Source organism: Corythoichthys intestinalis, chromosome 9 (assembly GCF_030265065.1).
Source record: "Corythoichthys intestinalis isolate RoL2023-P3 chromosome 9, ASM3026506v1, whole genome shotgun sequence".
NCBI classification, from domain to species: Eukaryota; Metazoa; Chordata; class Actinopteri; order Syngnathiformes; family Syngnathidae; genus Corythoichthys; species Corythoichthys intestinalis.
In genome coordinates, this window is record NC_080403.1 from 12391652 (window position 1) to 12419121 (window position 27470).

The 27470-nt window shown below is 38.0% G+C and overlaps 1 protein-coding gene and 1 long non-coding RNA gene across 3 annotated transcripts in view; one reads left to right on the forward strand and one right to left on the reverse strand.

Annotated features, from left to right (window-relative positions):
* Window positions 1-23235, reverse strand: part of eps8l3a (EPS8 signaling adaptor L3a) — a 31297-nt gene extending 8062 nt beyond the window's left edge. The window contains exons 1-17 of one of the 2 annotated variants that reach the window (XM_057845152.1): window positions 23120-23235; window positions 20327-20407; window positions 16363-16436; window positions 16214-16278; window positions 14091-14249; window positions 13850-13999; window positions 13628-13668; window positions 8449-8528; window positions 8242-8372; window positions 6735-6834; window positions 6548-6621; window positions 6371-6445; window positions 2648-2793; window positions 2388-2538; window positions 2203-2297; window positions 609-705; window positions 397-522 (exon numbers count right to left, since the gene is read on the reverse strand). In XM_057845152.1, coding sequence (XP_057701135.1) covers window positions 397-522; window positions 609-705; window positions 2203-2297; window positions 2388-2538; window positions 2648-2793; window positions 6371-6445; window positions 6548-6621; window positions 6735-6834; window positions 8242-8372; window positions 8449-8528; window positions 13628-13668; window positions 13850-13999; window positions 14091-14249; window positions 16214-16278; window positions 16363-16436; window positions 20327-20391 — 1629 coding nt within the window. In that variant the 5' untranslated portion in view covers window positions 20392-20407; window positions 23120-23235. Of the gene's footprint in view, window positions 1-396; window positions 523-608; window positions 706-2202; window positions 2298-2387; window positions 2539-2647; window positions 2794-6370; window positions 6446-6547; window positions 6622-6728; window positions 6835-8241; window positions 8373-8448; window positions 8529-13627; window positions 13669-13849; window positions 14000-14090; window positions 14250-16213; window positions 16279-16362; window positions 16437-20326; window positions 20408-23119 lie in introns of both variants that reach the window. The other variant, XM_057845151.1, reaches the window with a different exon arrangement.
* Window positions 392-3141, forward strand: LOC130921362 (uncharacterized). Its single transcript, XR_009064342.1, has 3 exons — window positions 392-752; window positions 2343-2548; window positions 2616-3141. It is a non-coding gene; the product is annotated as an uncharacterized LOC130921362 (long non-coding RNA).
* Window positions 23236-27470: the final 4235 nt, after the last annotated feature.

Genomic DNA, 27470 nt, shown 5'->3' on the forward strand with positions numbered 1-27470 from the left:
AACCGTACTTCAAACTTGGTCATTCTAGTGGTACTTGGGGAGTCAAATATTTTTGGTGGTGGAACTTGGCGTCAAAAGTTGGACAATAACTGGCTTAGGTGAAATGTAGCATGTTGTTTTTAAATGTACATATTGCATTAAAGTAATCAGACACCCTTGAATCTAATCGAAATCAAATTGTGGCGGACTTTATAATATCAGCACATATTGTAATTTTCGTCCAAAGCACCCATATGGTGTCAGCATGAAATTAGTGATTTATCTCCCTATTTTGTATGCAGAGCATTTAAGGTGAGGGGTTTTGTTGCTTTGACACCAGCAGCTTTAACATAGGAAATTGTAGAGAATTGTGTCATCATATGTCACTACGTGAATTATAATGAGTGCAAATATCACCTCAATTTGAGCAGTCACCGCGGCATCAGCTTGTTCTTCCTTTTCAGTGAGGACATTGTTGGGAACAAAGCCTTCTTCTCCTCGACTGTTCCTCACTTTCCACCACAGCTTTCTCATGTCCAGCAACTACGGCATGAACCAAACGCAGTTTTCATTTGATGTTTTTAATATTTTCTCAGAATTTTTGTTTGGAATGGATAAGAGTGAAAAACCTCCACAATTTCGCCTTTCTTGATGGTCAGCTCCCTGTTGTTTCTGGAGATGAAGTCGTGCATGACGCGCATGCGACGTAGCTTCTTCTCAGGTAGTCTGGCGTGGTCACAGACGTATCATGGATTTATAAACACATTACAGAGGTACTAAGTCACTAATATCTACCCTGTCAAAATTGGCATGTGAATATTTTTAATACACATCAAAGCTTGGGTCACACACATCCTCCTGTGTCATTTTGCATGTAATGTTTCTTTCTCATTTGTAATTTTGTACTGCTCTGCCTTTTTTTTAAATGTGTTATTTTTAATCATGTTAATATCATTAATTAAATGTTTTTCCATTTTAAGGATGCCCGTGTACATCAGGTCTAAAATTACAGCTGAAAAACAGACTTTTGGCTAATTCTGGCATATTTTACAATGAGTTGTAATGTTAATATGTACCGCCCTTGTAAATAAATTAAATAAAATATACTGTAAGCCTATTTAAATATAAGCGTTGATGAGATTCTGAGATGCATTGTTTCAAATAGAGTTGTCCAATATTGTCCGATAAAAAGCATTTTAAAATGATATCAGGATAACATCGACATTGTTTTTTCATTATTGGTTTTGGGCCAATATGCACGTTGCTTTCAAAATGAATGTAGAAGTCTTCTGCCTTTGTACAAGGGCTGGTCACAGCTTAGCACAGCAGTTATGCTTATTGACCATTAGATTTCGCCAAACTAAGATGCTTGGGCTTTGTTATGTGAGCATTATCATTATTAAAGCATCCACCGGGACATCACAATTCAATTAGCCATAATATGGTAGATCCACTACCACATATATCAGTATCGCTTTGATATCGGTATCGGATTTTTGGAGTTCAAGATCGGTTATTGGTTAAAAACTGATTATCGGACAACTTTAGTTTCGACCAATTTCACTACTTTCCTATTTAAACATGGTTTTGGTGACAGATCAAAGCAAACATAAAAATATGAATAGAACACAGACACAGAACAGAAATTCACTGCAAATTTCTAGCGTCTTAGTCAAATAATTTTCTCCATCTTGTTTTGAGTGTTAAAGACTAGTTAACAGATTATTGCGTTGGATTATTCCACTTACTTTAAGTAAATATTACTATCTAAAAGGTGGTCATTTGTCACCTAAATCAAGAAAAAATGTTTTGAATAATATCTATTCTTGAATTTTTTTTTTTTTTTTTTTTTTAAGATTAAATATACTAAAGTCTGTTAAGCTTATTTTCAGCTAGCTATTTTTCTAATTTCAAAAAATCGAAGTGAGAAAAATTTACTTGCACTAGCACTAGCACTGGCGGATAACTTCACTTATTTCTTGTAGATTTACACTGAAAATAAGGGAATTAAACTAGTTTTAAGAAGGTGTGTTTTTGCAGTGTACAAAAAAAGCACAACTTGCAAATTGTACTACGCACACTACGCATTAATCTGTTAACTTGTCTTCAACATTCAAGACAAGATGGAGAAAATTATTTGACTAGATTTAAGAAAAATAATATGATTAAGACATTATAAATTTGCAGTGTATATACACAATTGTAAACTTGAACCTAGCATACCTAGTTTGTATCCTTGCATGTTGTGTTACTGGAGGAGGAGGAGGAGACGGAGGAGGAGGAGTGGACGGTGTCTTGGTGGTGGTAGGGTTAGTGGGCTACACACAGAAAGAAAACGTCCTCTTGCTGTCTCTGGTATACAGTATTCATCTTCCAGGACCACAAAGATAGGACATATGAGGGTTCACCTTGCTGGGCAGGGGCTGTCGAACTGCTTGCACCCTGACCGGGGTCTCGATGGGGGCTGCAGGGGGTTCCCTGAGCTCAGGAGGCTGCCAACCATCAAAAAACTGCAGGTTATACGTTGGGATATCTTCGTCATCCTCGGGCCATTTGGTGCTGTGCAAAAGTAAGAAACAATCTATAATCTAATCTTTTGATGAGATTACCAGTGTAGTGACCACTGTCTCCGAAAGGGTTAATATTGTAGATCAACTAAGTCCTTCACCTGGGAATATTCCAAGCGTCTCCCAAAGACTGCCACAGCTTGTCCTCCTCCTCGGTCGCCTCCTCACTCATCAGACAGATGCACTGAGGAGTCAGCAGGGGAGCCACGATGCTCGGGGGAACGTCCTCAGAGCACTGAGATACGACCTATAAGACAGTCTAAGTGGTCACAAACTACACTTGCACACTTCAAAGAGATTTAAACCAATTAATAGAAAAAGTGAAAACGTCAAATTGTGCTCGGACACTCTAGAGCTGATGTACAGTATATGAATAACGTAGGACAAATTAGAAATGTAGGAAATGTGAGAGTTTGGGAGGAATAAAAAATGTGGGGAAAAAAAACTGTTGTTCGGACAGTGGCAGCTTTTTAAAAAAAAATTATATAGGAATTTTCTCATGTAAAATCCACAAAGTCCAACAAAGTACAGTGGTTTGAAAAAGTATTTGAACCTTTTGGAATTTATCACATTACTGCATAAAATCACCATTAAATGTGAGCTGATCTTTGTCAAAACCACACAGATGAAAAAACAGTGTCTGCTTTAATTAAAAGCAACAAAACATTTATTGGTTTTCAAATTTTAATGAGAATAGCATGCAAACAACAACAGAAGGGGGAAGAATAAGTAAGTGAACCATTACATTTAATTTTTTTGGGCTCCCTTTTGGCAGCAATAACTTCAAACAGACGCTTCCTGTAGCTGCAGATTTGACAGAAGGGGGAAAAAATACAGTAAGTGAACCCTCTGTTTAAGGAGACTTAAAGAGCAATTTAAACCATTTTTAACCAAACAATTTAAGTCAGGTGTGTGCCCAATCTCTGATGAGTGGTTTAAAGCTGCCCTAACCACTGTAAAACACACACCTGGTAAGAATTGTTTTGATGAGAAGCATTGTCTGATGTGCATCATGGCTCGGTCAAAAAACTGTCTGAAGACCTGCGATCAAGGATTGTTGATTTGTATAAAGCTGGGAAAGGATACAAAACCAACACCAAAAAAAAAAACAACCCTGGAGTGTCTGCTAAAGACTTACAGAAATCACTGGCACAGTCCAATATCTCTGTGCAACTATATGTAAAACTATGGCCAAGAATGGTGTTCATGGGAGGACTCCACCGAGGAAGCCACTGCGGTCTAAAAAAAAAATTGTTGCTCCTTTAATGTTCACAAAAAGGCACTTGGACACTCCACAGAAGTTTTGGCAAAATATTTTGTGGACTGATGAAACCAAAGTTGAATTGTTTAGGAGTAACACACAACGTCATGCAGACCCGTACCGTCCATAATGTGAGCTAGGCAAATGCCTTGGTGCGCCGCAGCGTCCAAAAGGGCATCAAGAAAAATGTTCAAATAATATTTGATGATCGCAGTATTCAAAAAATTATACAAGAAAATAAAACAAAAGAACAACAAAACATAAGTCTTTAAAAAATAATGAAATCATTTCTCTAGTGTGCCCTCTGCCCATTTCACTGTTTCCTGTGATGTGATAACTTAACCCAAGTGTGCCCAAGTCCGGTCCTTGAGAGCCCTTATCCAGCTTGTTTTCCATGTTGCCCTCCTCCAACACACCTCAATCAAATAGTCCGGATCATTCTCAGGCTCCTGCAGCGCAGGATCTGCAGCTGATCATTTTTTTTTGCTATCATATATTATTTAATTCATTATTATTGGATAGTCCTGAGTAGTTGCAGTGCTTCAAGAATTTATTTTCTTTTAACTACGCCCGTCAAAGATAGTGGCCGGATCCAGTAGACAGGTACAGTAGACTGCAAGAATTTAGGCGCTATTATGGTTATGTCATGCTGGTTTCACAATCAACAGCTATTTGACTAAAATAATGTAACATTTTACTTTCTTCTCTTTGTAGATGCTCTTCTGAAATATTTTCCTTCCACCTCTATACATCCCGGGCCATCTTTTATAGCTAACCTATGCACATCAGCACCAAGTTCAAGCCCACCAAGTCCAGTACCTTCCTACACACAAACTGCCAGTGGAGAAAGAAGTGGACCTTCTAAAATAGCTGTCATTTGATAGGGCAATAGATGCTTTTGCATCAGTGAAGATACAGCTTGTAAAATTATAGGTCTAGGTAAAAAAAAAGTTGTATTTTAAAGTGTTCTGTGTGTCTTCATGTAGGTTTGTACGGGTGAGTGTTAATCATATTTTAATAACAATTGTAATTTATTTTATTTATTTATGTTTGTTTTTTAAGTGTTTTTGAAGTTATTAGAGTTTTTTCTTTTAACTTCTGCATTTATTCATTGTTGTCTTTTTTATATATAATAAATTACAAAGCGATCATGTTCTTTTTCAGTGTGTTTGAATATGTGTGGTGAAAATAGCTATTTTTTTGTTGCCAAGGGTTCCAAATTGGTCAGGAACGGCCCTGACGTCATGTGTGGAGGAAAAATGGAACAGCTCACCAACATCAACACCTCATCCCCACCGTGAAGCCTGGTGGAGGGAGCATCATGATTTAGGACTGTTTTGCTGCCTCAGGGCCTGGACAACTTGCAATCATTAATGGAAGAATGAATTCAAAAGTTCATCAGGATGTTTTGCAGGAAAATCTGTCAGACAGCTGAAGCTAAAAAGAGGATGGAAGACAACGATCCAAAACACAGAAGTAAATCAACTTCAGAATGGTTTCAGAAGAACAAAATACACATTCGGGAGTGGCCAAGTCAAAGTCCAGATTTGAACCCCATTAAGATGGACCAATCAGCGACGGGCAGACATGACGTTGATAAAGCGACAAGAAACTCTAGCGCGTCGAAATAATCATACGAGGAGAACGGAGAAGTCCATTCAACATGGCTAGCGTGAGACAGACTGTTGGTTTTAGCGACTCGATGTGTTTTTGGTCATTTAAAAATGAATTTACCGCGGATTGGAACATATTCTCGCCTCTCCCGTTCGCCATCTGTGTTGTTGTGGAGATTACTTCAAACGCGCAAGAGTGACGTTGCTCGTTAAGGACACTTCACGCAAATAAATGAATCTGATTGCACGGATGATTTCGTTCAGGGTCGAGAGGCCATTAAGGAGCTGGTCCCAGACTCTTCTCACGGTGTTTGAAAAATACAAGGAGAACAGTCTGGCTGTGCCAGGTAAATCTGCAGCTACAGGAAGCGTCTGGTTGAAGTTATTGCTGCCAAAGGGTTGGCCACAAAATTTTAAATGTGATGGTTCACTTACTTATTTTTCCCCCTTCTGTTGTTGTTTGCATACTATCCTCATTAAAATATGAAAAACTATAAATGTTTGGGTGGTTTTAAAGTAGACACTGTTCTTTCATCTGTGTGATTTTGACAAAGATCAGATCACATTTGATGGTGATTTTATGCAGAAATGTGAGAAATTCCAAAAGGTTCAGATACTTTTTCATACCACTGCCCTTAATCATCAAAAAGATCCCAAAGGGCTTCACCAGTTAATAAACAATAAGTGCTATAAATTTAAAGGTATAATGAACTGTAAATCATGAATAATTCAAATTAATTGACAAATTGCTGTCATTTCTTACTGAATTCAATGCAACATAAAAACAAAATGTTTCTTCTCTAATGATGATATGGCATGGATGGAAAATAAAAAGTACTTTTGTGTCAACCTGTCAGATTGTTAATGTCATAAAATTACAGAAAATTAATGGATGGATAATGTTCTTTTTTTGTTGTTGTTGTTTGGATGTTTTTGAATCTACGACTTACAAATTGTAACGCAGAGAACAGGCAGTGCACAAATATGGAAACACCAGGGTTGTCAATCTTTCCCATTAGGTTGACCTGTTGACATAAAGACATATTTTAATGCTTTAATAGAGGAAAACAAACCTGGTATTTATATGTGGGGAAATTGGAGAGTAAGGGAATGTTAAGGACACACACCAGATGGTTGAAACCATATTTAATCTTTTGAAGACACTCTGCAAACTCTGACGTTGGAGGCATACCGGCCAGTGCTGACAAACAAAATCAAGAGGTTGTAGAGGTATTTTTTTTAAAGTACTGTACCTGTTATTGAAGCAGAACTACTCATGGACATGTCCAAATGCCTGCCTTCACCTACCTTTACCTTTTTTCTTTTTCTTTTTTTTCTTCGCATTTTTTGCTAATGAAGCGGCCACCTTTCCCATGAAGATCTCAACATCACTCACGATGTGATTTAAGATGTCCTGTTGAGTAAGAATGGAAAGAAAACTAACAATCACCATTCTGCCAAAAAGCCTTAAAGGAATTACCTGATCTGACTTGAGGCAGATTTTAGTCTGTGATTTAATAACATGGAAATTACTTGACTATTAATTATTCTTGAAACTGGAACTACAAGTGTTTTACATTTGCAATTGTTGAAAGACAATTTGCCATTTAAAGCTGCAAAAATAATCAATTAAAATTGATTAATAAATTAGTTGCTAACGAATTTGATAACGTTTTTTTCGCCGGCAGCTATGAGCAGTCCCGTTTGCATCCTTTATGTGTGAGGCTGCGTGGGTGTGCCAGTGACTGGAGCATGAGAGAGAAAGGTCACTGCTAGTCTGCCACACTCAGGGTCAGGTTGCTGAATCAATAATATTACGAAGTAACCACATAATAACCACATTAAGTCCAAGAAATACAAAAAATAAATAAATAATAATAATAATAATAAGCAATGAATTCCGGCAAGAGAAAAAATAAATAAATGAAGCATTATTCATCCAAAGAGCATGAATGCCCTCTAGTGGAGAAAATAGTTCCTGGATTGAATAGTAAATAGTTCGTTCATAGTTACAATTATTAAATTAAAAGGATCATATGTCCGGTTTTCCGTGATCAGTCAGTGCCAAATAAAGACTGGGACAGAGGTTAAAATATGCACTTTCGAGTCATGTTGAGGGCAGCGATCTAAGTCAAATACTTCATTTTTTACGGTGCTTTAAAGACGCCATGTGATGGAACAGGCTGGCGTGATCATCAGATTGGTTCATTATTATTATTATTATTATTTTTGCGATGTCTCATTAGTTAAATTGGTAGAGCTAGTCTTTGTATTGCTGGCAAAACAATAATAAATCTAATATGTAGAATAAAGAGGAAAATGTAACAACTCCGTAGCCCAAAGAAAGATTAACGTTTTTTTCTTCACAAATCTACTCAAGTAAATGTAAAAGGTATGGCTTAATAAAACTACTCTTAGAAGTTGATTTTTCTCAAAGGTTACTCAAGTAAATGTAACAGAGTACAATTAACACGTTATCACCCACCTCTGTTCAAATATCGTAGGTCTATATTGCTCTGGGAATTTTGGTTTTAATTATAAAATTTGGTTTGTTTAATAAATCTCTTAGCTTAATTCTTTGGCTGTCATTGACGGTAATAGATCTTCAAGCTATTTTAACTGAGAGAGGCTGGAAGTGATTGAATGATCGACAAATTATGTAAGATAACAGGATCTTACAATTCAAAAACATAATGTGAAAGAGAAAAACTAAAACTAATTTTAGATTCTGCATGCAGCCAAATATTATTTAAAAACATCTATCAAACCAAATTCAACAAAAATTGTGTTCCCCAATGTAATCTCTCCCATTTTTACATACCACGTCTCTGTCCAACTCTGTGTAAGGCCGTGGAGGTTGCGAAGGTGCTTCTTTGATTGAAATCTTCTCCTCCTCTTCCTCCTGATTAGCATCATCAACTTCTTTTGGAGCTGCAACCAGGTCTGTGTCTTCTGTCAGGCCCATCAAAAGCAGGTTTTAACAAATAGCCTGCTTCTATTTTCAGTGCTGAGTCTTAGTAAGCTTCACCATTGTAATCCGGAGGGTCCCACTCGAAAGGCTTCTCCTTGGCTTCAAGTTGACTTCGGTTGACTTCATCTTGAGCTGCACTGCATGTGTCAAAAGTGTCACAATCAATTTAAATCTAAAGATCAGACATGGATGAGCATTATGTATTTCCATTACTTGTATTTAAAATGCTCAAATACCAAGTATTTAGTTCTCATATACATAACACTTGTGCCACATTTGCACTTTAGGCAAAACTAAATTAGAAATGAAAACAATAATTTGCAAATTATGTTTAACCTTTATTTAATTGAATACACTACAAAGACATGATATTTAATGTTCACACTGATAAACCTTTTTTTTTAAACAAAATCTTTAACTTTGAATTTTAGAGGGTGATGTTTACCACTGTTTTATGACTTTTTCTGAAAAACAACGTTCAATAAATGTTTGAGAAGCTTTGTAGGCGGAATGGTTTTCCATTATTACATAATGTGCAGCTGTGTATTGTTGTATTTTACACTTCATAATGCACCACACATTTGCAATGGGAGACAGTTCTGGACTTCAGGAAGGCCAATCTATCAGCCACACTCTTTTACTACGAAGCCACAAAGTTGAAACACGTGCAGAGTTTGGTTTGGCATCGTCTTGCTGAAATAAGCATGGGCGACTATGAAAAAGACATTGCTTGGATGGCAGCATGTTTCTCCAAGATCTGTATGTACAGTTGTCTTCTAAATTATTCAACCCCCACAGTGGATAAGTGTTTTTGCAAATTTGAAATTCATTTTTCATCATGTTTATAATCACATCAAATAATGACATGTCAAATCGACAAATACAACTGAAATAACAAAATATTTTTTGTCAATATTCCAATTAATGGCCTTTCTGTGATTACCTCACTGACAAAATTATTCAACCCCCCAAATCCACCACTCTTAGAACAAAAGTTTCCATCAGGTGTTATCAAACAGCTGATGAAAACATGTGTAGATGTGAACAGAACCCTGATGGTAAATGGTGTTGTACTTGTATAGCGCTTTTCCACCTTTCAAGGCGCTCAAAGCGTTTTACACTACTTCGCCATCTACCTACTGGTGACGCAGCACCAGGAGCAATGTGGAGTTGAGTATTTTGCTCAAGGATACTTAGGCGAGTTCATCAAGGGCAGAGAATCAAACCCACAACCTCTGGGTTGGGGGACAACTTCTTTACCACTGAGCCACGCCACCCCTAATGAGCAGCAATTAGGCAGATTTCAAAAGGACTGTGACACACTGCACTTCTTGGCAGTTAATGACATTTTTACAACAAGGTGAAGTCCTAGGAATAGTCAAAAAAGTTCAGAGAGGAAGTTATTTCACTTCAGAAGCAAGTACATGGACATAAAAAGACACCCTATCTACTGTGAAGCACAGTGGGGGGTCAGTCATGCTCTGGGGTTGTTTTGCTTCTTCAGGTACAGGTAATCTTCAGCGTGTACAAAGTATAATGAATTCAGTTAACCCTTTAACACCGAACGTGTCGGCAGCGACGCGTTTACGCATATCGTCTTTGAAGCTTCGTCACGCTGTAATTACGTCACCCACGTGTCGCTGGTTGGTCTCATTTGAAAGTGCGGAAGTTGATGTCTACACCAGTTTTTATTTGAAGTCAATCGACCAAGAAAAACGGGAGATAATGTCATTTGAATTTTGTATTTTTATTGCACTCATAAATATGCATTAAAACGCTGCATGGACCATGTATCTATCTCCATATTTCCATCATTTCTTGTCCTTTTTCAAAACCGAAAGCAGCACAAAAGACTACATATCCCAAGAGCCGTTGTGATGTCAAGAAGGACGAACCGAATGTGATCATTTCTAATAAATTTCCGAGCGAGGCGCCAACTAATAAAAGGGAGGCATGCGACGCAAGCAACGGCCGATTGGTTTGAGTGAGCGACTTTGAAACGCGCAGAATAAACCTAAAACTACATTTTCAAAACAACTTTATTGGGTCACATGCCTGAAAATTTTGAATTGAACTGAACTACTTGTCAATATTTTTTTAATACTTTTTTCTATGTTATATACAGTTGGGAGAACAAGTATTTGATACACTGCCAATGGGTTTTCCCATTGTGAGTGTATCAAATACTTGTTCTCCCCACTGTATATTTTTTCTTCACATAATCTTTTCAATTTTATGTAGATGTGTGTTCAAGAAGCTTGATTGCATGTACGTATATACTTTTGATAAGGTGATGGGTACAACCTAACTTCACAAAGAGATATCCTCCAAACCCTTTGTGTGTTAGATGATATATATCATCTTTTTCTCACTATTTTGCACTGTATATAACCTGTTTTGACCATAGTATGTGTAAAGGCCAAAAACGCCTATGACCATACCTGCGGTTTGTGTTGAATTGTCAAACATAAAACAATTCAATCTTATTTTTTTCTACTGAATGTTTACCCTAACAAGTTGAATAAATATTATCAAGCTTCAAAACGGTTGGTCGAGCATGTTTGGTTGTCAAAGGGACATCAACATTACAAATTTTGAAAAAAGATTTTGGGATTTTTTTGTCTTTTTGGGTCCAAAATGTGGATTATAATTGGTCAGTGAAGAAAACAACAGTTTTGACATGAAGTTTAAGGTGTCCTGAAAAAAGGGACCCAATTTGGCCATTGTAAAAAAATTTTTCTTTGAAATATAAAGGCAACATCAAATGCATGCAAATTCGGCCAAAATAGGCTTAGGTGTTAAAGGGTTAAATACCAGGAGAGCTTGGATGCAAATGTCATGCAGTCATTGACAAAGCTGAGGCTTGGTTGAGCTTGGACCTTCCAACAGTACAATGATCCTAAGCATACCTCAACATTTACTACATCTTGGTAGCAAAAGAAGTGCTGGAAGATTCTGGAGTGGCCATCGCAATCACCAGACTTAAATCCTATTGAAAGTCTCTGGTGGTACTTGAAGAAGGCAGTTGCAGCACGCAAGCCCAAAAATGTTACTGAACTGGAGGCCTTTGCCCATGACGAATGAACAAAGATATCTGTGGATAACTGCAAGAAACGTGTCAAGCTATGCTTCACATCTAAAGGATGTTATTGTTATACTAAAGTTTTACATACTGTACCTAAGGGGTTGAATAATTTGTCAATGAAGTAATCACAGAAAGGCCATAAATTGGAATATTCCCAAAAAATACTTTTGTTATTTTTGTTGTATTTGTCTATTCGACATGTCATTATTTAATTTGATTATAAACAAGATGAATAAATTTCAAACTTGCAAAAACACATATCTACTGTGGATATACTGTATATCTTTCAACATGAATGGCGATTTCACAGGTGTAAGTTACCTATGCCATGATTATCACTAACATAGCCCCTTACCATCACAGATGCTGTTTTTTGGACTGAGTGCTGTTAACAACATGAGTTGTTTTGTCCTCTTTAGTGCAGTTGATATGGCGTCCCAGTTTTCCATAAAGAACTTCAAATCATGGTTTGACTGACCACAGAAAAGTTTTCCACTTTGCCACAATCCATTTTAAATGACCTGTGGATTGCGTTCAGCAAGAACAGTTCCTAAAAGTATTGCTAAGACTATTCTGTGATTTACTTGATTGTAGCATTCCTAGTTGTGCTGCAGTGCTGTTTGACGGCCCGAAGACCATGAAGGAGATAGTACCTTTTCTCGTAGGCACTGTCTAACTGTTTGCATTATTCTAACACACTTAATATAATCAATCAGGGAATAGTATTGTTTCTCATATTTACTGTTTGACTGTTTGTATTACTCTAACACACCCAATATAAAACAAATAGTACTTATACCATAGTTTAAGGAGAACAAGCAGAATATAGCGCATAAGAGATAAACAACGCCTCCTTGTTACGGAAGCCCAGTGCATGCGTCATACAACTGACTGAGCAAGAACAACGCACCGACTCTCACAATCGGTTCTCCCGGACAGTTCAGAACAAATGGCAGGACGCTCTGTCCCAACACAAGGAACACCGGAGAACGCCCGATATCCAACTGGTAACATGGCTGACAAAACTCCAAGCCCCATTTGACGCTGAGGTGGCAAAATCCACAACCCTCATTGCCCGGACAACAGTAACTCCCGAATCCTCCTGTCTAATCCACAGACAGACAATAATCCTTAACACACACTTCTTCCTGCCCACAGCCCGCGCTGCAAGACCCTTCAAAAGACTGAATGTTTAACTAAGGGTGGTCATTTTTCTCAGGAACCTTTTGCTGACTTCTGATATGGTGACCTTGGAACGAGTTTGCCTCCTCGCCTGAGTCTGTGTCTGTTTCGCCTTGCCATTTTGATCGCTGTCGACCTGAATAAATTGTCAACTTGTATTGGGTGAGCCTTCTTTAAACCTTTCAAAATGGAGTCAGTACAAATGGTTAAGACTAAGGTGAACGCGCTGAGTTTGTCTTTCTGGTCGGATTGCCGGGGTCTCGCCGGCCAGGTTCATTGGATCTGCGCCAGCGCGTGTCCGGCGGTTCGGCTGGCACGATTCCGGCGGTCTGGCTAGAAGGTCAGATGCCTTCAACCACATGCATCCAGTATGGTGTCTTGGCCTTGCTGTTATTGATTGTACATTGAGGAATGTTGTCCTTAAATGCTTCGTTTATTTTCTATCGTAATTTTTTTTTTTTTTTTTACAAAGAGGGGAACCTCGGCCAACCTTCGCGTGTTAATAACTCAGGGAAGCGCTCAGCTGTTCCCAATTCGCCTCTTCACCCTTGGGATGGTCCAAACATGTGTTTGATGAGCATTCTTCAACTTTCTCAGTCTTTGATCAGCTGTCCCAGCTTTTTTTGGAACATGTTGCAGCCATAGTATTCAAAATTATTGAATATTTGCTAATAACAATCAAGTTTATTATGTTAAAGATTAAATATCATGAATCAAATCTTTGTAGAAAAGTCAATTAAAATGTAGGTTGGACATGATCAGTAAATCGTTGAATTCTGTTTTTCTTTATGTTCAACACAACATCCCATCTTTATTGGAATTGGGGTTGTGTTTTGTATTTTGATATAGATGCAAGATGCATGATTTGATTCAAATATCAACTACATATTTTGTATTGTATTTAGAAATACATTCATTGTATTTTTTGACTATTCTTGAGAGTGGGTATATGTTGGTTGGTGTTCCTACCTTAAACGTGCCAATGAGAGACCCCTTTGGACATAATCAGCCTGGAAAAAGGACAAGTGATTGCATTATCGAGCTCATCTCATTCACTACCATTAACAGCAATGGGCGTCCTGTCCATTTGAACAGGGAGAGGCTGTCAGCAAATAATCGCTACCAGGCTAGCCTTCCCAGAATTGTACATCTATCACCGTCAATGGCATTTGGATTTGGGGCTCTTTTTACCCTGACATCCTCGCAGTGGAACAGGAAGACGCATGTGGTGTGTTTCCTGCTGGATTTGACTCTCAAAGCCAGGAGAGAGTTTGACGCTGAAGTGTTCAACACAGCTCTCAGCTCCAGAACGTCACACAGATGGATGGACTCCAGCACCTCCTGAAAAAAAGACAGCTCTTATCAGTAACTGTATCTCAGACAATGTTGAATCCCTCTGACCTGATTATGATCCACATATCTACTGACTGACCCTGGTCTCTATGTCGGTAAGAAGCAGGTCGGGCCCGTTGACCTCCAGCAGCATGTTCTGGCCCCACACTCGACCCATCTTGTCGAGCAAATCGAGCCTCTCGATGCAATCTGTAAGGCTTTGCAGCTCAGCACTGTCCAGGTCACATGTAAGGAGATGCTAATGCACAACAACAAAATAATCATCAGGACTCGTTCAATTCTACTCCCCTTTCAGGGACAGATTTATAATTTTATCTTATACAGGTTGAGTGTTGACTTTTTTTCCTTACTTGAGTCATCCTAGAATTGGAAGACATTTTGGCTTCAAAATTCTTGAAAAACTAATCTATTTATTTATTTATTTATTTACATGAATTGTATTTTGCATTTACATTTTTGGCACAATCACAGTAATTAGGGTTGTTAGCTCATGTTAGCTGTTTATCCACAGTCGCAGTTACTGTTGACCAAGAGGGCAAAGTTACAATTCATGTACTGAAAGTAAAGACGAAAATATAGTAGAAGTAACAATTGTCTTATTCTTATCATATGAGGGTTACATGAGGTAGAATGAGACATTCAAGATTATTTCATAAACACGAAAAATGGACTCCAGACTCAAAAGGGACAAAAATTTGCTCGACCCATTCTTTTGCAAAACTGTCTGATGATGTCAGGTCCAGCTGTTACCTCCCTTGTGTGACTCTTGGAGTGACATGTGGGAATCAACTGCTCAGGATCACTTTTTAACTTGTGGCGTTTATTGCCGAGCACACAAACACGTACGGTTGCCTCAAACGTCGCCACACACACACACTCATTACAGCACGCTCTTCCTTCACTCCCCGCCCGCGCATGCGAACACAGAACCTGTCGGTTTTAAGGCAGCACTCGCAACACAGCATATCATGTGATTCACAGGATTCTTCTTCTACCATGATGAAAAGTTTATACTAACAGGGTTGTATGCATGTGGTGGGACAATTAGATATTATTAATATTTGAAATACATTATATTTGTTAAAACAAATGTCCCCACATTTACAAGAGAGCAATAATATAGAATAAGTACTAAATTATTTTCCAGGCATTCTAATGTCTTATTCATTTATTTATTTATTTATTTAAAATCAAGATTTAGTTTAAGGACCAGTCCATTTTCTCAGAAATGAGTTATATCATTTTTATATGTGGATAATTCAAAATTTGAAGGGTGTGACATAAAATTTCCTTCAATTCTAAAATGATCAGCATTGATAATGATAGTCTTTTGATAGTCTCCTCAGCACACATATACTACTAGAAGAAAACATCACATCACAGGAAAAACCAGAAGTCTAAAGTCTACAAGCTTTGGGATTGTATGCAGAGGACCACAGATCTGGAATGAACTGGACGAAACACTTAAAATGTCACACTCCATCTCTATTTTTAAGAAAAAACTGAAAACACATCTCCTTGCTATGTATGTTTAATATGCTGTCTTTGAATAACATTCCTAAGGTATCACATGTCAAATCCGATGTAATCAGAATTTTGAAATTTCCCATAGTTAATTGCATGTATGTGTATGAATGAGTGTATGTGTGTGTTGTTTGACTGGGCCCCTACTAAAAGCTTTAAATAGCTTATTCGGAGTGTCCCTTTCATACATCTTGTCAGATGAATTGCTTGTATATATGACCATGTTCATGTGTGTACCATGATACGATGTGTGAATAAACTAAACTAAACTAAACTAAACTAAACTAAACTAAACTTTCTACAGCCACCAGAAGAAATTTCAACTTCACTAATTGAAATAAAACTATTATTTGTGATCAGCAGAAGGTATTTTAACCTCAACGAATAAAAATGTTCTCATTCATTTTCGCCATTGGAGTGCAGAAAGACCTTAAACGCCTACTTCGGAAGCACAATGAGGAGAAAAGCTTCAAGAGAATGCAATACATTTTTAACGCAATTTGCTCAGATTGTATTATTCACCTCAGTATATATACAATTAAAAGTTATAGTTTTCATATGTTTCAATTGGGCATACGAGCCCACTATATTAGATCTAAATTTTCTTACAATTGTATGAGCAGAGAGCCCAAAGTATCCAACATGACTCAGCATTTATAGCAAATCTTAGAATCTTACCTCCACTCTGTAATGGAAATACTTGATGGTCTTGTTCATGGAGGCGGCGTACTCCTTCCTCCGCACTATGGAAACATGACCCGACCACGCTGTGGTTCATGAAACGGACATCTGACGGTCATCTTAAGACCTATGGTACTGGTACTTACAGTATATTGACTTTGGACTGGGCCTTGACATGCATGACACCTGTGATGACGCCTCATCTGTGACCGAGAAGTTGCTGGCACAACAGAGGTAAGGACATTACACAAGACCAGAGTTGGCAAAAGAGCACACACTCCATAGTCTACAGAATACTGAATATACTACAAAATACAACACATCAACATCGATTCTTTACTGGAATGGGGATAAAAAATATATATATTTTAAAAAATATACCGTAATTTTCGGACTATAAGGCGCACCTGACTATAAGCCACCACCCACCCAATTTGACACGAAAACCATACGCTGAGTTTAAGGGGGGGGCCTGGTGGCCGAAAAGTGTCATTACATGTAATTTACTTGACTTATGATTTTAAAATTAAGAGTTTTCCGGTAAAATATTGTCTGTATAAGTTGTAAAGCGATAAAACAAACAACAAAAATGAATGAAATGAACAAAGAAAAAAATTCATAATTAGTCAAAATTATTTTTCGAACAGCTCATGTGACTAGCACCTTTGACAGTCATTTGCTTTAGTTAGCCAAAACAACCTTAGGACCAAAGAGGCAAGATGGATATACGTAATTTTTTCAAACCAAGGCTTTCAAAACGACAACAACTACTGAGCAAGAACCAAGGATTGAAAATGTGGACCATGAAACGCCAGACAGCACCGCCAAAATGGTGAGCGGCGTTTCAATTTGCCCCACTAAAGACGCTAATTGTACAACCTAAGCATCCTGATTTAGAATTCCCCTCAAAAATGATGGAAAACAAACAAACAAAAAAAACGCTCATTTTCAACTTATTATAAATATTCTTGTAAGTTAAGTTTATTGCTGACACTGCGTTTCGGGGTCATGTTGTACCCCCCCTGCCCCAAAAGTCAAACTCCGCCTATGAGCCGCACCGGACTATAAGCTGCAGGTATCCTCACTGTATTATGGGATATTTACACCAAAAGATATTAACCGGTAACACTTGATTTGACAGCGGCGTCATAAGACCATCGTAAATATGACATGACACTGTCATGAGCATTAATGAATGCTGATGACAGATATCATTTAACGTCAGCCGGCAAATTATCTCACTTTTGAATAGATGTAAAAGATCCAAGCTGAACATAAATTGAGTTTGTGACAAAAATTTGTGGATGACACTTAATAAGATAATAATATAATAATAAGAATAATAATAAGCATTCATTAATGCCCATGACAGTGTTATATCATAATCATGATGGTCTTATGACAGTCTTATGATGTTGCTGTGAAATAAAATGTTATCTATTAACCCAAATAAATCAACAAACAAACTGCACTGGACTATAAGCCCCAGGATTCGAAATGAGGGGGGAAAAGTAAGGGTAAATAGTCCGAAAGTACAGTACCATAATTTTCGGACTATAAGCCGCTACTTTTTTCCTTTATTTTGAATCCTGCGGCTTATAGTCCAATGTGGCTTATTTGTTGATTTATTTGGGTTAATAGGCAACACATCCCTCCTAGCATGCATCGCAGCACTACAGATGTAAATAACGATCAAAATTTATGTTTTGTGCTAATTATTTATGCCGTTATTGTTCCAGTTTCATTAATTGCTTGTTATGGTATTTGGTAACACTTTATTTGACAGCGGCGTCATAAGACTGTCATAAGACCGTCATAATTATGACACGACACTATCATGGGCATTACTGAATGCTTACGTCATTAATTGCTTGTTATGGTATTTGGTAACACTTTATTTGACAGCGGCGTCATAAGACTGTCATAAGACCGTCATAATTATGACACGACACTATCATGGGCATTACTGAATGCTTACGTCAGATGTCATAAAGTGTCACCCGGCAAATAAAGTTACTAAGTCCATTTATGTCCAGCTCGGATCTTGTACATCCATTCAAAAGTGAGATAATTTACCGGATAACACTAAATGACAATTGTTATAAGCATTCATGAATGCTCATGACAGTGTCATGTCATAATTATGATTGTCTAATGACAGTCTTCAGGTGCCACTGTCAAATAAATTGTTAACTGAATAAATAATTAGCATAGAACATAATTTTGATTGTTATTTACATCTGTAGCACTGCAATGAATGCTAGTAGGCATGTTGGACAACAACAGTGTTGACAGCAGGTGGCAGCACAGGTTGACTGTCTCGCCTTAGGGATCAGTGATGGCCAAATGAAGCTTCTTGAAGCAATGAAGCTTTGAAGCCAATTGGTTCAAAGCTTCATGGTGGTTCATTTGGTCTTATGACAGTCGTATGATGCCGCTGTCAAATGAATTGTTACCGGTTAATATCTTTTGGTGTAAACATCCCACAATACAGAGAGGACAGTACGGCTTATAGTCCAGTGCGGCTTATCAATGAACAAATAACGTTTTTGTGCCACATTTGGTGGGTGGCGGCTTATAGTCAGGTGCGCCTTATAGTGCGAAAATTACGGTATATTTGTGTCAGTACTCAATTCCATTAAAATAAATGTCACTACCCTCCCCTCACACCCCCATCACGGTGCTGGGTGATGGCTGCCAGTCGGGAACCTCGCAGCCACAGTAATAGGGTGGTAGGTGGGTCCCACACTTTTTCTGTATGGCGTGGCTCCCGGGGTGTGGCCTCCCCTCTGCCTCGGCTGCCGGCCGCGGGAGTGGGTTGGGGGGTCGGGTCTCCGATCTTGCGTCGCCCCATGGCAGTCCCTGGGCGTTCTCCTGCCTCCGCCTTCCCCTCTCTTCTCTGGCTGGGCGTCCGCCCTGCGCTCCGTCGCGGGTCGCTGGCTGGGCGCCGGTGTATCAGCGGGGTGTCGCCTGCACCGGCGGGGGACCCTGCCTTGCCTGGGGCTTGGTGGGCCGCTGGGGGTCCCGTGGCGTGCCGTGCCGGTTGGGGGGCTGTGGCTCGTGGCCCGGGTGGGCGGGCGGGGGTGGGTGTAGGCGTGGGGTTGGTGATGCGTCCCCTCCTGCCATCCCTGAAGGCCGGTTGATGGGCGCGCGGGTGGCCCGGGGGACCACCCTGGGTCCCGGGGGGGGGGGACGGTGGCTCCTTTGCTGGGCGGTTGGAGGACGGATGGGCTGCGCATGGCCCCCCCACCCCCCCGCCCACCCTCCCTCCCCGGGCTGGCTGGGTGTGGGCCGTGGCCCTGGGTTGGTGCCCGCGCGGTCTCTCCGCCCGTCTGCGTGGCTGTCGCGCGCCCGGTGGGGCTTGCGTGCTGCTGGATGTGGTAGGGCATGCTCGGGTTGGGGGTTCCGGTGCCGGGATTGGCGATGCGGCGGCGTAGGGTTGGTCGCCAACGGGCTTTCACTCATAAGAGATTCACACGATTACTGGGTTCTAGATCACAGAACTGATTTGTGTACACTCTACCCCTTTCAATCACTTAGCTTATAGTCTTATAGACACCCCCACCCCCATTCTCCTCTTTCACTGGCCAATAGGCCCCCACATGGTGTAAACAGGAAATACATCTCGCTGACGATAGCACCAGCATATTAGTAACTAGTTTAGATGTTCAATGTATTTCTTGTTGTTGTTTGTGTATGTGTTTCTTTTCTTTCTTCTCTTGTATTTCTTTTCTTCTGTCCCCCCATAATCCCTTCCTGTTCGCTGCTTTGTCATAATAAAAAGGTATTTTGAATGATCACAATGGGAGTATGTCAGACTCTCAATGTGAAACATTAAAACTGTTCAGAATCCGGGCACTTAGACTTCCATTCTCTGTGTCAAACAGCTGAACAGGACAGGTTTTAAAAAAAAATAAAAAAATAAAAATAAATAAATAAATGTCACTGCACATAAAAATAAACATCAGTAAGTACAGATATCTATTTTCAAAGAAAATTCAGTTAAAGTAATAATAATAATAATAATGAAGCACACACATATCTTAATTTTGTCTGTGTGTGTTATGATAAATAATAGAATGAATGATTATTTAGTGATGTCAAACCTACTTTGACTGTAATGATCCCGCATAACTGCTGTTGTCATTCACCAGTGGACTGTCACTTCTGTACATCTTCACACGCCTGCTCCTGTTTCACATGAATTTTACAATAAATACAAATTGTAAAAATAAATGAATAAATAAATAAATCACAGCAGCTACTTTATTTGTACCTGGAGGTAGTTTTGCAACATTGCACAAAAGAATATAATCACAAATTATTATCAGCGAAAGAGATCTAAATAAGGCTGCAACAACGAATCGATTAAAATCGATTAATAAATTACTTGCCAACGAATTCGATAATCGATTTTTGCCCGCAGCTACGAGCAGTCCCATTTGGGTCCTTGTTAGTGTGTAATGTGAGGCTGCACGCGCGCTAGTATTAGAGCAAGAGAGTTAAGAGTTCACTGCTACACTCAGGTCATCTTGCTGAATCAATAATATTACAAAATGTCAAGAGTTAGATTGTCTTTTGTGTTGTTAGATCCAGTGTGTCTCCGTCAGTGATGAGTTAATGAAGCCTGTTGTATTGCTTGTATTCTTTATTGATGAGATGTTACTATTTAGCATGGAGCGCTAAGCTAGTTAGCAGTTATGCTGATCAGTGTTCTAAGCAGAGGTTGCGCTAGACTTTTTCGTTGTCTGTAATTTTGACTGACAGTGTCATAAAAATCCGGTCATAATCTATTTTTACCCGTCACTTACAATTTTAAAATGATAATAATGACATATTCAATAGTATTTAGTTTTCATTCATTTTTAATTAATATTCTGTCCGAACAAGCTTAACAAGAGGCAAACAGACAGCGAAGTGCACCAATCAGCGACGGGCAGACGTGCCGTTAGCAAAGCGACGAGGGCAGGACGAGGGACTTGCGCGCGGAAGTAAACATACGAGGAGAACGGAGTTTATTCAACATGGCTAGCGCGAGACAGACTGTTGTCAATGTCTAGTGTCGATGTGTTTTAGCTCATTTAAAACTGAATTTACCGCGGATTGGAACATATTCTTGGCTCTCCCGCCATCCGTGTTGTTGTAGAGACGACTTTCGGCGCGCAAGAGTGACGTTGCTCGTGAAGAACACGTCACGCAAATAAACAAATCGGATTTGTCGATTGATTTTGTACCTACTCGAAAGGCTGTGTCCCAGACTTTTCTCTCAGTGTTTGAAAAATACAGGGAGAACAGTCTGGCCGTGCCAGGCAAACACTCAGTTGCCTTGACATTTTTCCGAGTAAGGCCAACGACGTCATGCATCAAGAGAGACAATAGCTAATTAGTATGCTCACTCGCCACCCTGTGGTCTGGGGTGTGAATTGCAACCTGTCAAAATGACGGAGGACTTCAGTTTTTTCCGTCACCGTTTTAAAAAAACGGTCAATGACGGAAAATATTCAGTTAACGCGACCCCTGGTTCTAAGTGTCCACTGTACTGTGGTTTGGAGATAGGCATATTAGCACTTGAGCTATAGTTCGATAGTAAAGGTGTTTCATTTCAAACTCCCAGTCAAACTCTGAATTGTCATACAAGAGAGTGTGCTTTGAAATTGGATTTGGATTGGTTTTATGAACAGCTGTTTAATCAAGAAAACACATTAATTACAGTCTGCAGTGTTCTTATTCGATTTTGTTGTTGAGTTTGTTTAAAGGAAATAAATGAGTCATTGACACAATTTATATCAGCGCTTTGCCCACAATAAAAAAATAAAAGGTCAATCAGCAGCACTTTTTTTCTAATTTGAATGAACAGGACTTTTGTCTGATTTGTGTACTGAGAAATCATTTTATGCTTTATACTCAGAACATTTATTAAAAACGTTAACAAGTTTTATGTACTTAAAGTACAGTTGTAGCCTACAGTTAAGTCAGGAAGCTGTAATCAAATATTATTTTTGAAGGAAATAATAATCCATTTTGTCTTCATTGCTACTTACATGCCTAAAATAATTCAAGCATAGACTTCATAATGTTAAATTGTGAGGGTTATTGAAAAAGATGACATTCATCTGATTAATCGTTTAATTGATCGTCCGATGAATCAATGATTAAAAATAATCGTTAGTTGCAGCCCTAGAGCTTATATTGCATAATAATGTAATAATAATAATAGTCATAATGACAATACAGTATACAATTTTTATCATTGGATCTAGTGCTTTGATACAAATCCTCTTGTTTAAGTGAGCTCTATTAACTATTACAAACAGATATTAAGGAACTTCAAGCTCAAACCACCTTTTACAACAACATTTGCGGTGGCTCACTGGACTGCTGTCAGAAGGCAGAAATATATTTTTATGTTCAGTCACGAACACTTATATTTTTCCAGAAAATACTTCAATTACAGTTTAAACAATACATTTTGAAATATATGTATGGTATCTATGATTTTAGAATACAAAGATGTTGACTTTTTAAACAGTTTATGTGTACAGTTGACATCGATGGATGGACAATAACAACAAAAATTAAATCAATATAATTGTACCCACATCCACACACATTAACACAAAGAAAATAGTTATGAATTTATAAAATCATGAGGTCCTATAGTGAAACTGATTTCTAAAAAAAACAAACAAAAAAAACAACAACAAAAACTAATTAACAAACACAAATCGAGATGTTTGGTCATATCACTATTACCATGATGTTATCAAATGAAGATGGATAGATGTACAGTAGCAAGAGACAAAGCCTGAGTTCAATTTCACTGTTTTAAATATCTATGTTAACTGATTAAAGACACACGCACACAGAAATGATGTATATATTTGGAGAAAAAAAATAAATTACCTTTTGTGTGTAGTTAAAGAAATCCCAAAGGGAATATTTAAAATCCAGCATGAATTCAAGTCATAGTCTGAATGAACACTTAAGAGGAGCTTGTGAAAACCCAGTGCAAAGTCCAGTGTCCGTGACACAATGAATCCCTGGAAGGACTCACCTGTGTTTCTTGGTGTGGCAGCCCACCCGTGCAAAGGTTGCCTGCCCGATATGGAAAAGATATTATGGAGCTGCAAACGTTTCCACAGCGATAACAGTTAACTGGTGCGCTCATAACAATTTGACAGCTCTGTGTGATTCATTGGCAGTGCAAATAGCACCATGGCAAAAAACACTCAAATGTAAACTAAAACACACTTTAAACATTACAGATTACAATTTGAAAATTCACCATTTCCGTAGAGAAAGGAAAACAGTAATGGAGATGACATTTGAGAACACGCTGCACATTAAATCTTTAAATAAAGTACTGTATGACAGCCCTGACAATGAAAGCGCCAACCCGTTTATTACCGTATCACCTGAAGAGGAATCACTCTGTTAAACATTAATTAAAAAACTGTGGCTTAGTGATGTAACAAACACATGATCCTGTTTACTGACAACATTTATTAGTGCTCATTAAATAATTTTTCTTGAAACAAACACACCTATACGATGATATCCAAAACAGGAGAAAATGAGGTTTATTCTTATTATTTTAAATGAGAGAACATATAGGTAGGCAGTTACAGTACAGTATATGCTTGTACATGATTATTTTTGTGTATAGTACATAAGTGCCTTGTGTTAAACATTATTCAATGGTACCTCTACTTACGAAATTAATTGGGTCTGGAAGTAGTTGCGTAACTTGAAAATTCTGTAAGTAGGGACGCATTTTCCATGTAAATGCCCTAATCCATTCCAAGCCCCCAAAATTAAGTTATAACTCTTTTATAATGCATAAAATTCATCAATACATTTAACAAATACATGCTACAATTAGACAGAGGTGGGTAGTAATACGTTACATGTACTCCGTTACATTTACTTGAGTAACTTTTTAAGAAAAATGTACTTCTAATAGTAGTTAAGCAGCAAGTAGTTAAGTAGTAGTTAATTAAGCTATACTTTTTACTTTTACTTGAGATTTGTGAAAGAAAAAAAAAAAAACGCTACTCTTACTCCGCTACTTTGGGCTACACAAGACTCTTTACATTTTTCCTCTTTATTCTACATATTAAATTTATTATTTTTTTAGCCAGCGATGCTAAGAGTAGCTCTACCAATTTCACCAAATGAGACATCGTAACAATAATCACATGACTCCATTATACTAATCTGACACAAGCTTACCGTTCTATTATCACGCCAGCCTGTTTAATCACGTGGCATCTTTAAAGCACCATAAAAAATGAAACATTTTATTTAGAACGCTGCTGTCAACATGACTCGAAAGCACGTATCTTAACCTCTCTCCCAGTTTTTATATGGCACCGATTAACCACGGAAAACCGGAGATATGATCCTTTTAACTTCAAAATGGTAATTATGAAGGAACTCTTTACTATTCAAACTAGGAATTTTTTTCTCCACCAGAGGGCACTCATGCTCTTTGGACGAATAATGCTTCATTTAATTAATTTTTTCTCTCTGTCTGACTTCATTTATTTATTTTTTGTTTTGTTTTGTTTTTGTTTGTATTTCTTTGGCTTAATGTGATCATGTGTTGGATTATTGTACAGTATATTATAACAACAGTTCATATGGAACCTAACCCTGCTCAGAAAAAAAATACAATTTTTAGAAAAAAATATCCAACAAAATTATAAGCAGTCACTCACAATGCTACTCATTACTTGAGTATTCTTTTCACCAAATACTTTTTACTTATACTCGAGTATATTTTTTGGACGACTAATTTTACTTTTACCTGCGTAATATTATTTTAAAGTAACGCTACTCTTTCTTGAGTAAAATGTTTGGCTACTCGACCCACCTCTGCAATTAGATTATTGCACAATAAACATAAAATCAAAGTTGTGCATAATGTAAAAAATAAATAAATAAATTTAAAAAAAGAATATAGAATAAAAGTTCATATTCATGTAAAGCTGTCCAACACAAGGGGTGAAGGAAGAGTAGAGGTCCCTCTTAGCCAATTGGATGCCAATTGCAGAGCAGCTATAAGTACTGTATTTTTTGGACTATAAGTCACACCAGAGAACAAGTATTTGATACACTGCCAATGGGAAAACCCATTGACAGTGTATCAAATACTTGTTCTCCCCACTGTAAGTCGCACCGGAGTGTAAGTCGCATTTTTTGGGGAAATATACTTGATAAAATCCAACACATATAACAGATATGTCATCTTGAAAGGCAATTTAAAATAAAAATACAATAGAGAACAACATGCTGAATAAGTGTACAGTACGATAATGTTACATGATGCATGAACAACGAAATGCGAACGTGGCCGGTATGTTAACATAACACAGCTATTAGGAGTTATTCAGATAAATATAGCATAAAGAACATGAAACAAGTTTACCAAACCATCAGTGTCACTCCAAAACACCAAAATAACATATGAAATGATATCATAATGTGTTAATAATTTCACACATAAGTCGCTCCAGAGTGTAGGTCGCACCCCCAGCCAAACTATGAAAAAAATACTGCGACTTACAGTCCCAAAAATGCAGTATGTTAAGTTCAGTCAACTCTGGGAGCTGAAAGTACCAACCATGTATTTTTGCCTTTCATATGCTGAAATTTCTTTCGTAAGAAGAAGCAATATTTTCCCGTTGAGGCGTGTCTTAACCTGAAAATTCTGTATGTAGAGGTGTTCGTAAGTAGAGGTTCCACTGTATTTGTATTCTATTCTCATATTCCATCCAGCTTCTTTGGCTTTATCTGCGGTCTGATCACAGGGACAGTGGCTTCAGAAGGGAAGCCCAGACCCCAGTGACTGTGAAAAGCTCCATGACCCCCGCGACACTTGTGAAGATACGCGATTTAGAAGATGAATGAATTAATTATATGAATTTTACAGAGAGTGATTAAAAGTATGACGTCAAAGGTGATGTAATGAAAAATGTGGGTGCGCCTACATTTTGTGCTGGTGCACCTTAAAAAAGTTGGGCGCACCAGTGCAACCAATGCAGAGTAAGTGTGGAGCCTTGGCAATATATATATATATGGCGGAAAACACAGACAAGACTGAAAAAGCAGTTTCTGTTCTTGCGCTCTTTTTTAAAATAAACTGCTGTATTTTAAGCCAGAACAACTGCTGTGTTTGATAGAACAATATGTCTATATGCTGCCATAGCAGATTCATGGTGCATTAAGCCCCCGAACTATTTTTAATTTGTCTGTTTTACCCCCGTCAATTATATTACTATTTATAATGCCTGTCATTTTTAGCTTAGAATCATTAATTGATGTCTAATATTTCATTTTTTTTTTTTTTAATTTAATTATTCACTCGCAGATTTTAAAGTTTTAAACAAATTACGTCACAATTTTAAAAATGGTGTCTGTAAAAAGTCACCGATATCTACCTCATAACTATCGCTTAATTATATATTTTTTGTTGTCATCGCATTTTCTTCGATATGTTAGATGATAAATAATCGATCGAACAAAGAAAAATTGGGAAGAAAAAAAAAAGTTTATATAGGTATGTATATGAAAAAGAAAATCTCGACCACTCCTTGATGTCTGCGATTTTTGCATCACGACCCTTGTTGAATTACTCTGTTTCACCCATAAAATCCCCAAAAAATCCAGCTGTGGCCATTCACAGCTGTGGCTTAACACTCAGTGATACATGCTACATGGAGTTTTTGGATGGAAACTAAGTACGTGATAGTATCTCGTTAAAGTCATGGCGTCTTTAATTCTGCTCTTTTGTGCTCTCACCTCCAGATAAGGTTTCGCTGCTTCAATTGTTTTTTTTTTTTTTTTTTTTTTAAATGCCCTCCTGTTCAAAATGTCTCTTCCCCCAGAAAATTGAGATTTTAAGCTTTCCAATGACGTATCACACATGCAAATCGGAGACTTTTGAAAGCTGGCCAAATTGGGGGTCTCAGAGCTGAACTTCAAGTCACCTGAGTGTTTTCCGCCATATATCAATTTTTGTTGCCAATATAGTCCAGGCCTACCACAAACAGAGCTTTGCAAGTTATCTTGTGAAAATTCTTCTAATTTTGATATTGCAATATATCACAAAACACCCGCAAAAATGGCAAAGATATTTTTCCCAATATCATTCAGGCCTACTTTAGAGTATGTTAAATATTATTGTTACATTTTGTGTTTAAAACGGCTTTAGAAAAAGCGAATAGAATTATTTTTCCTTATATCATATAGC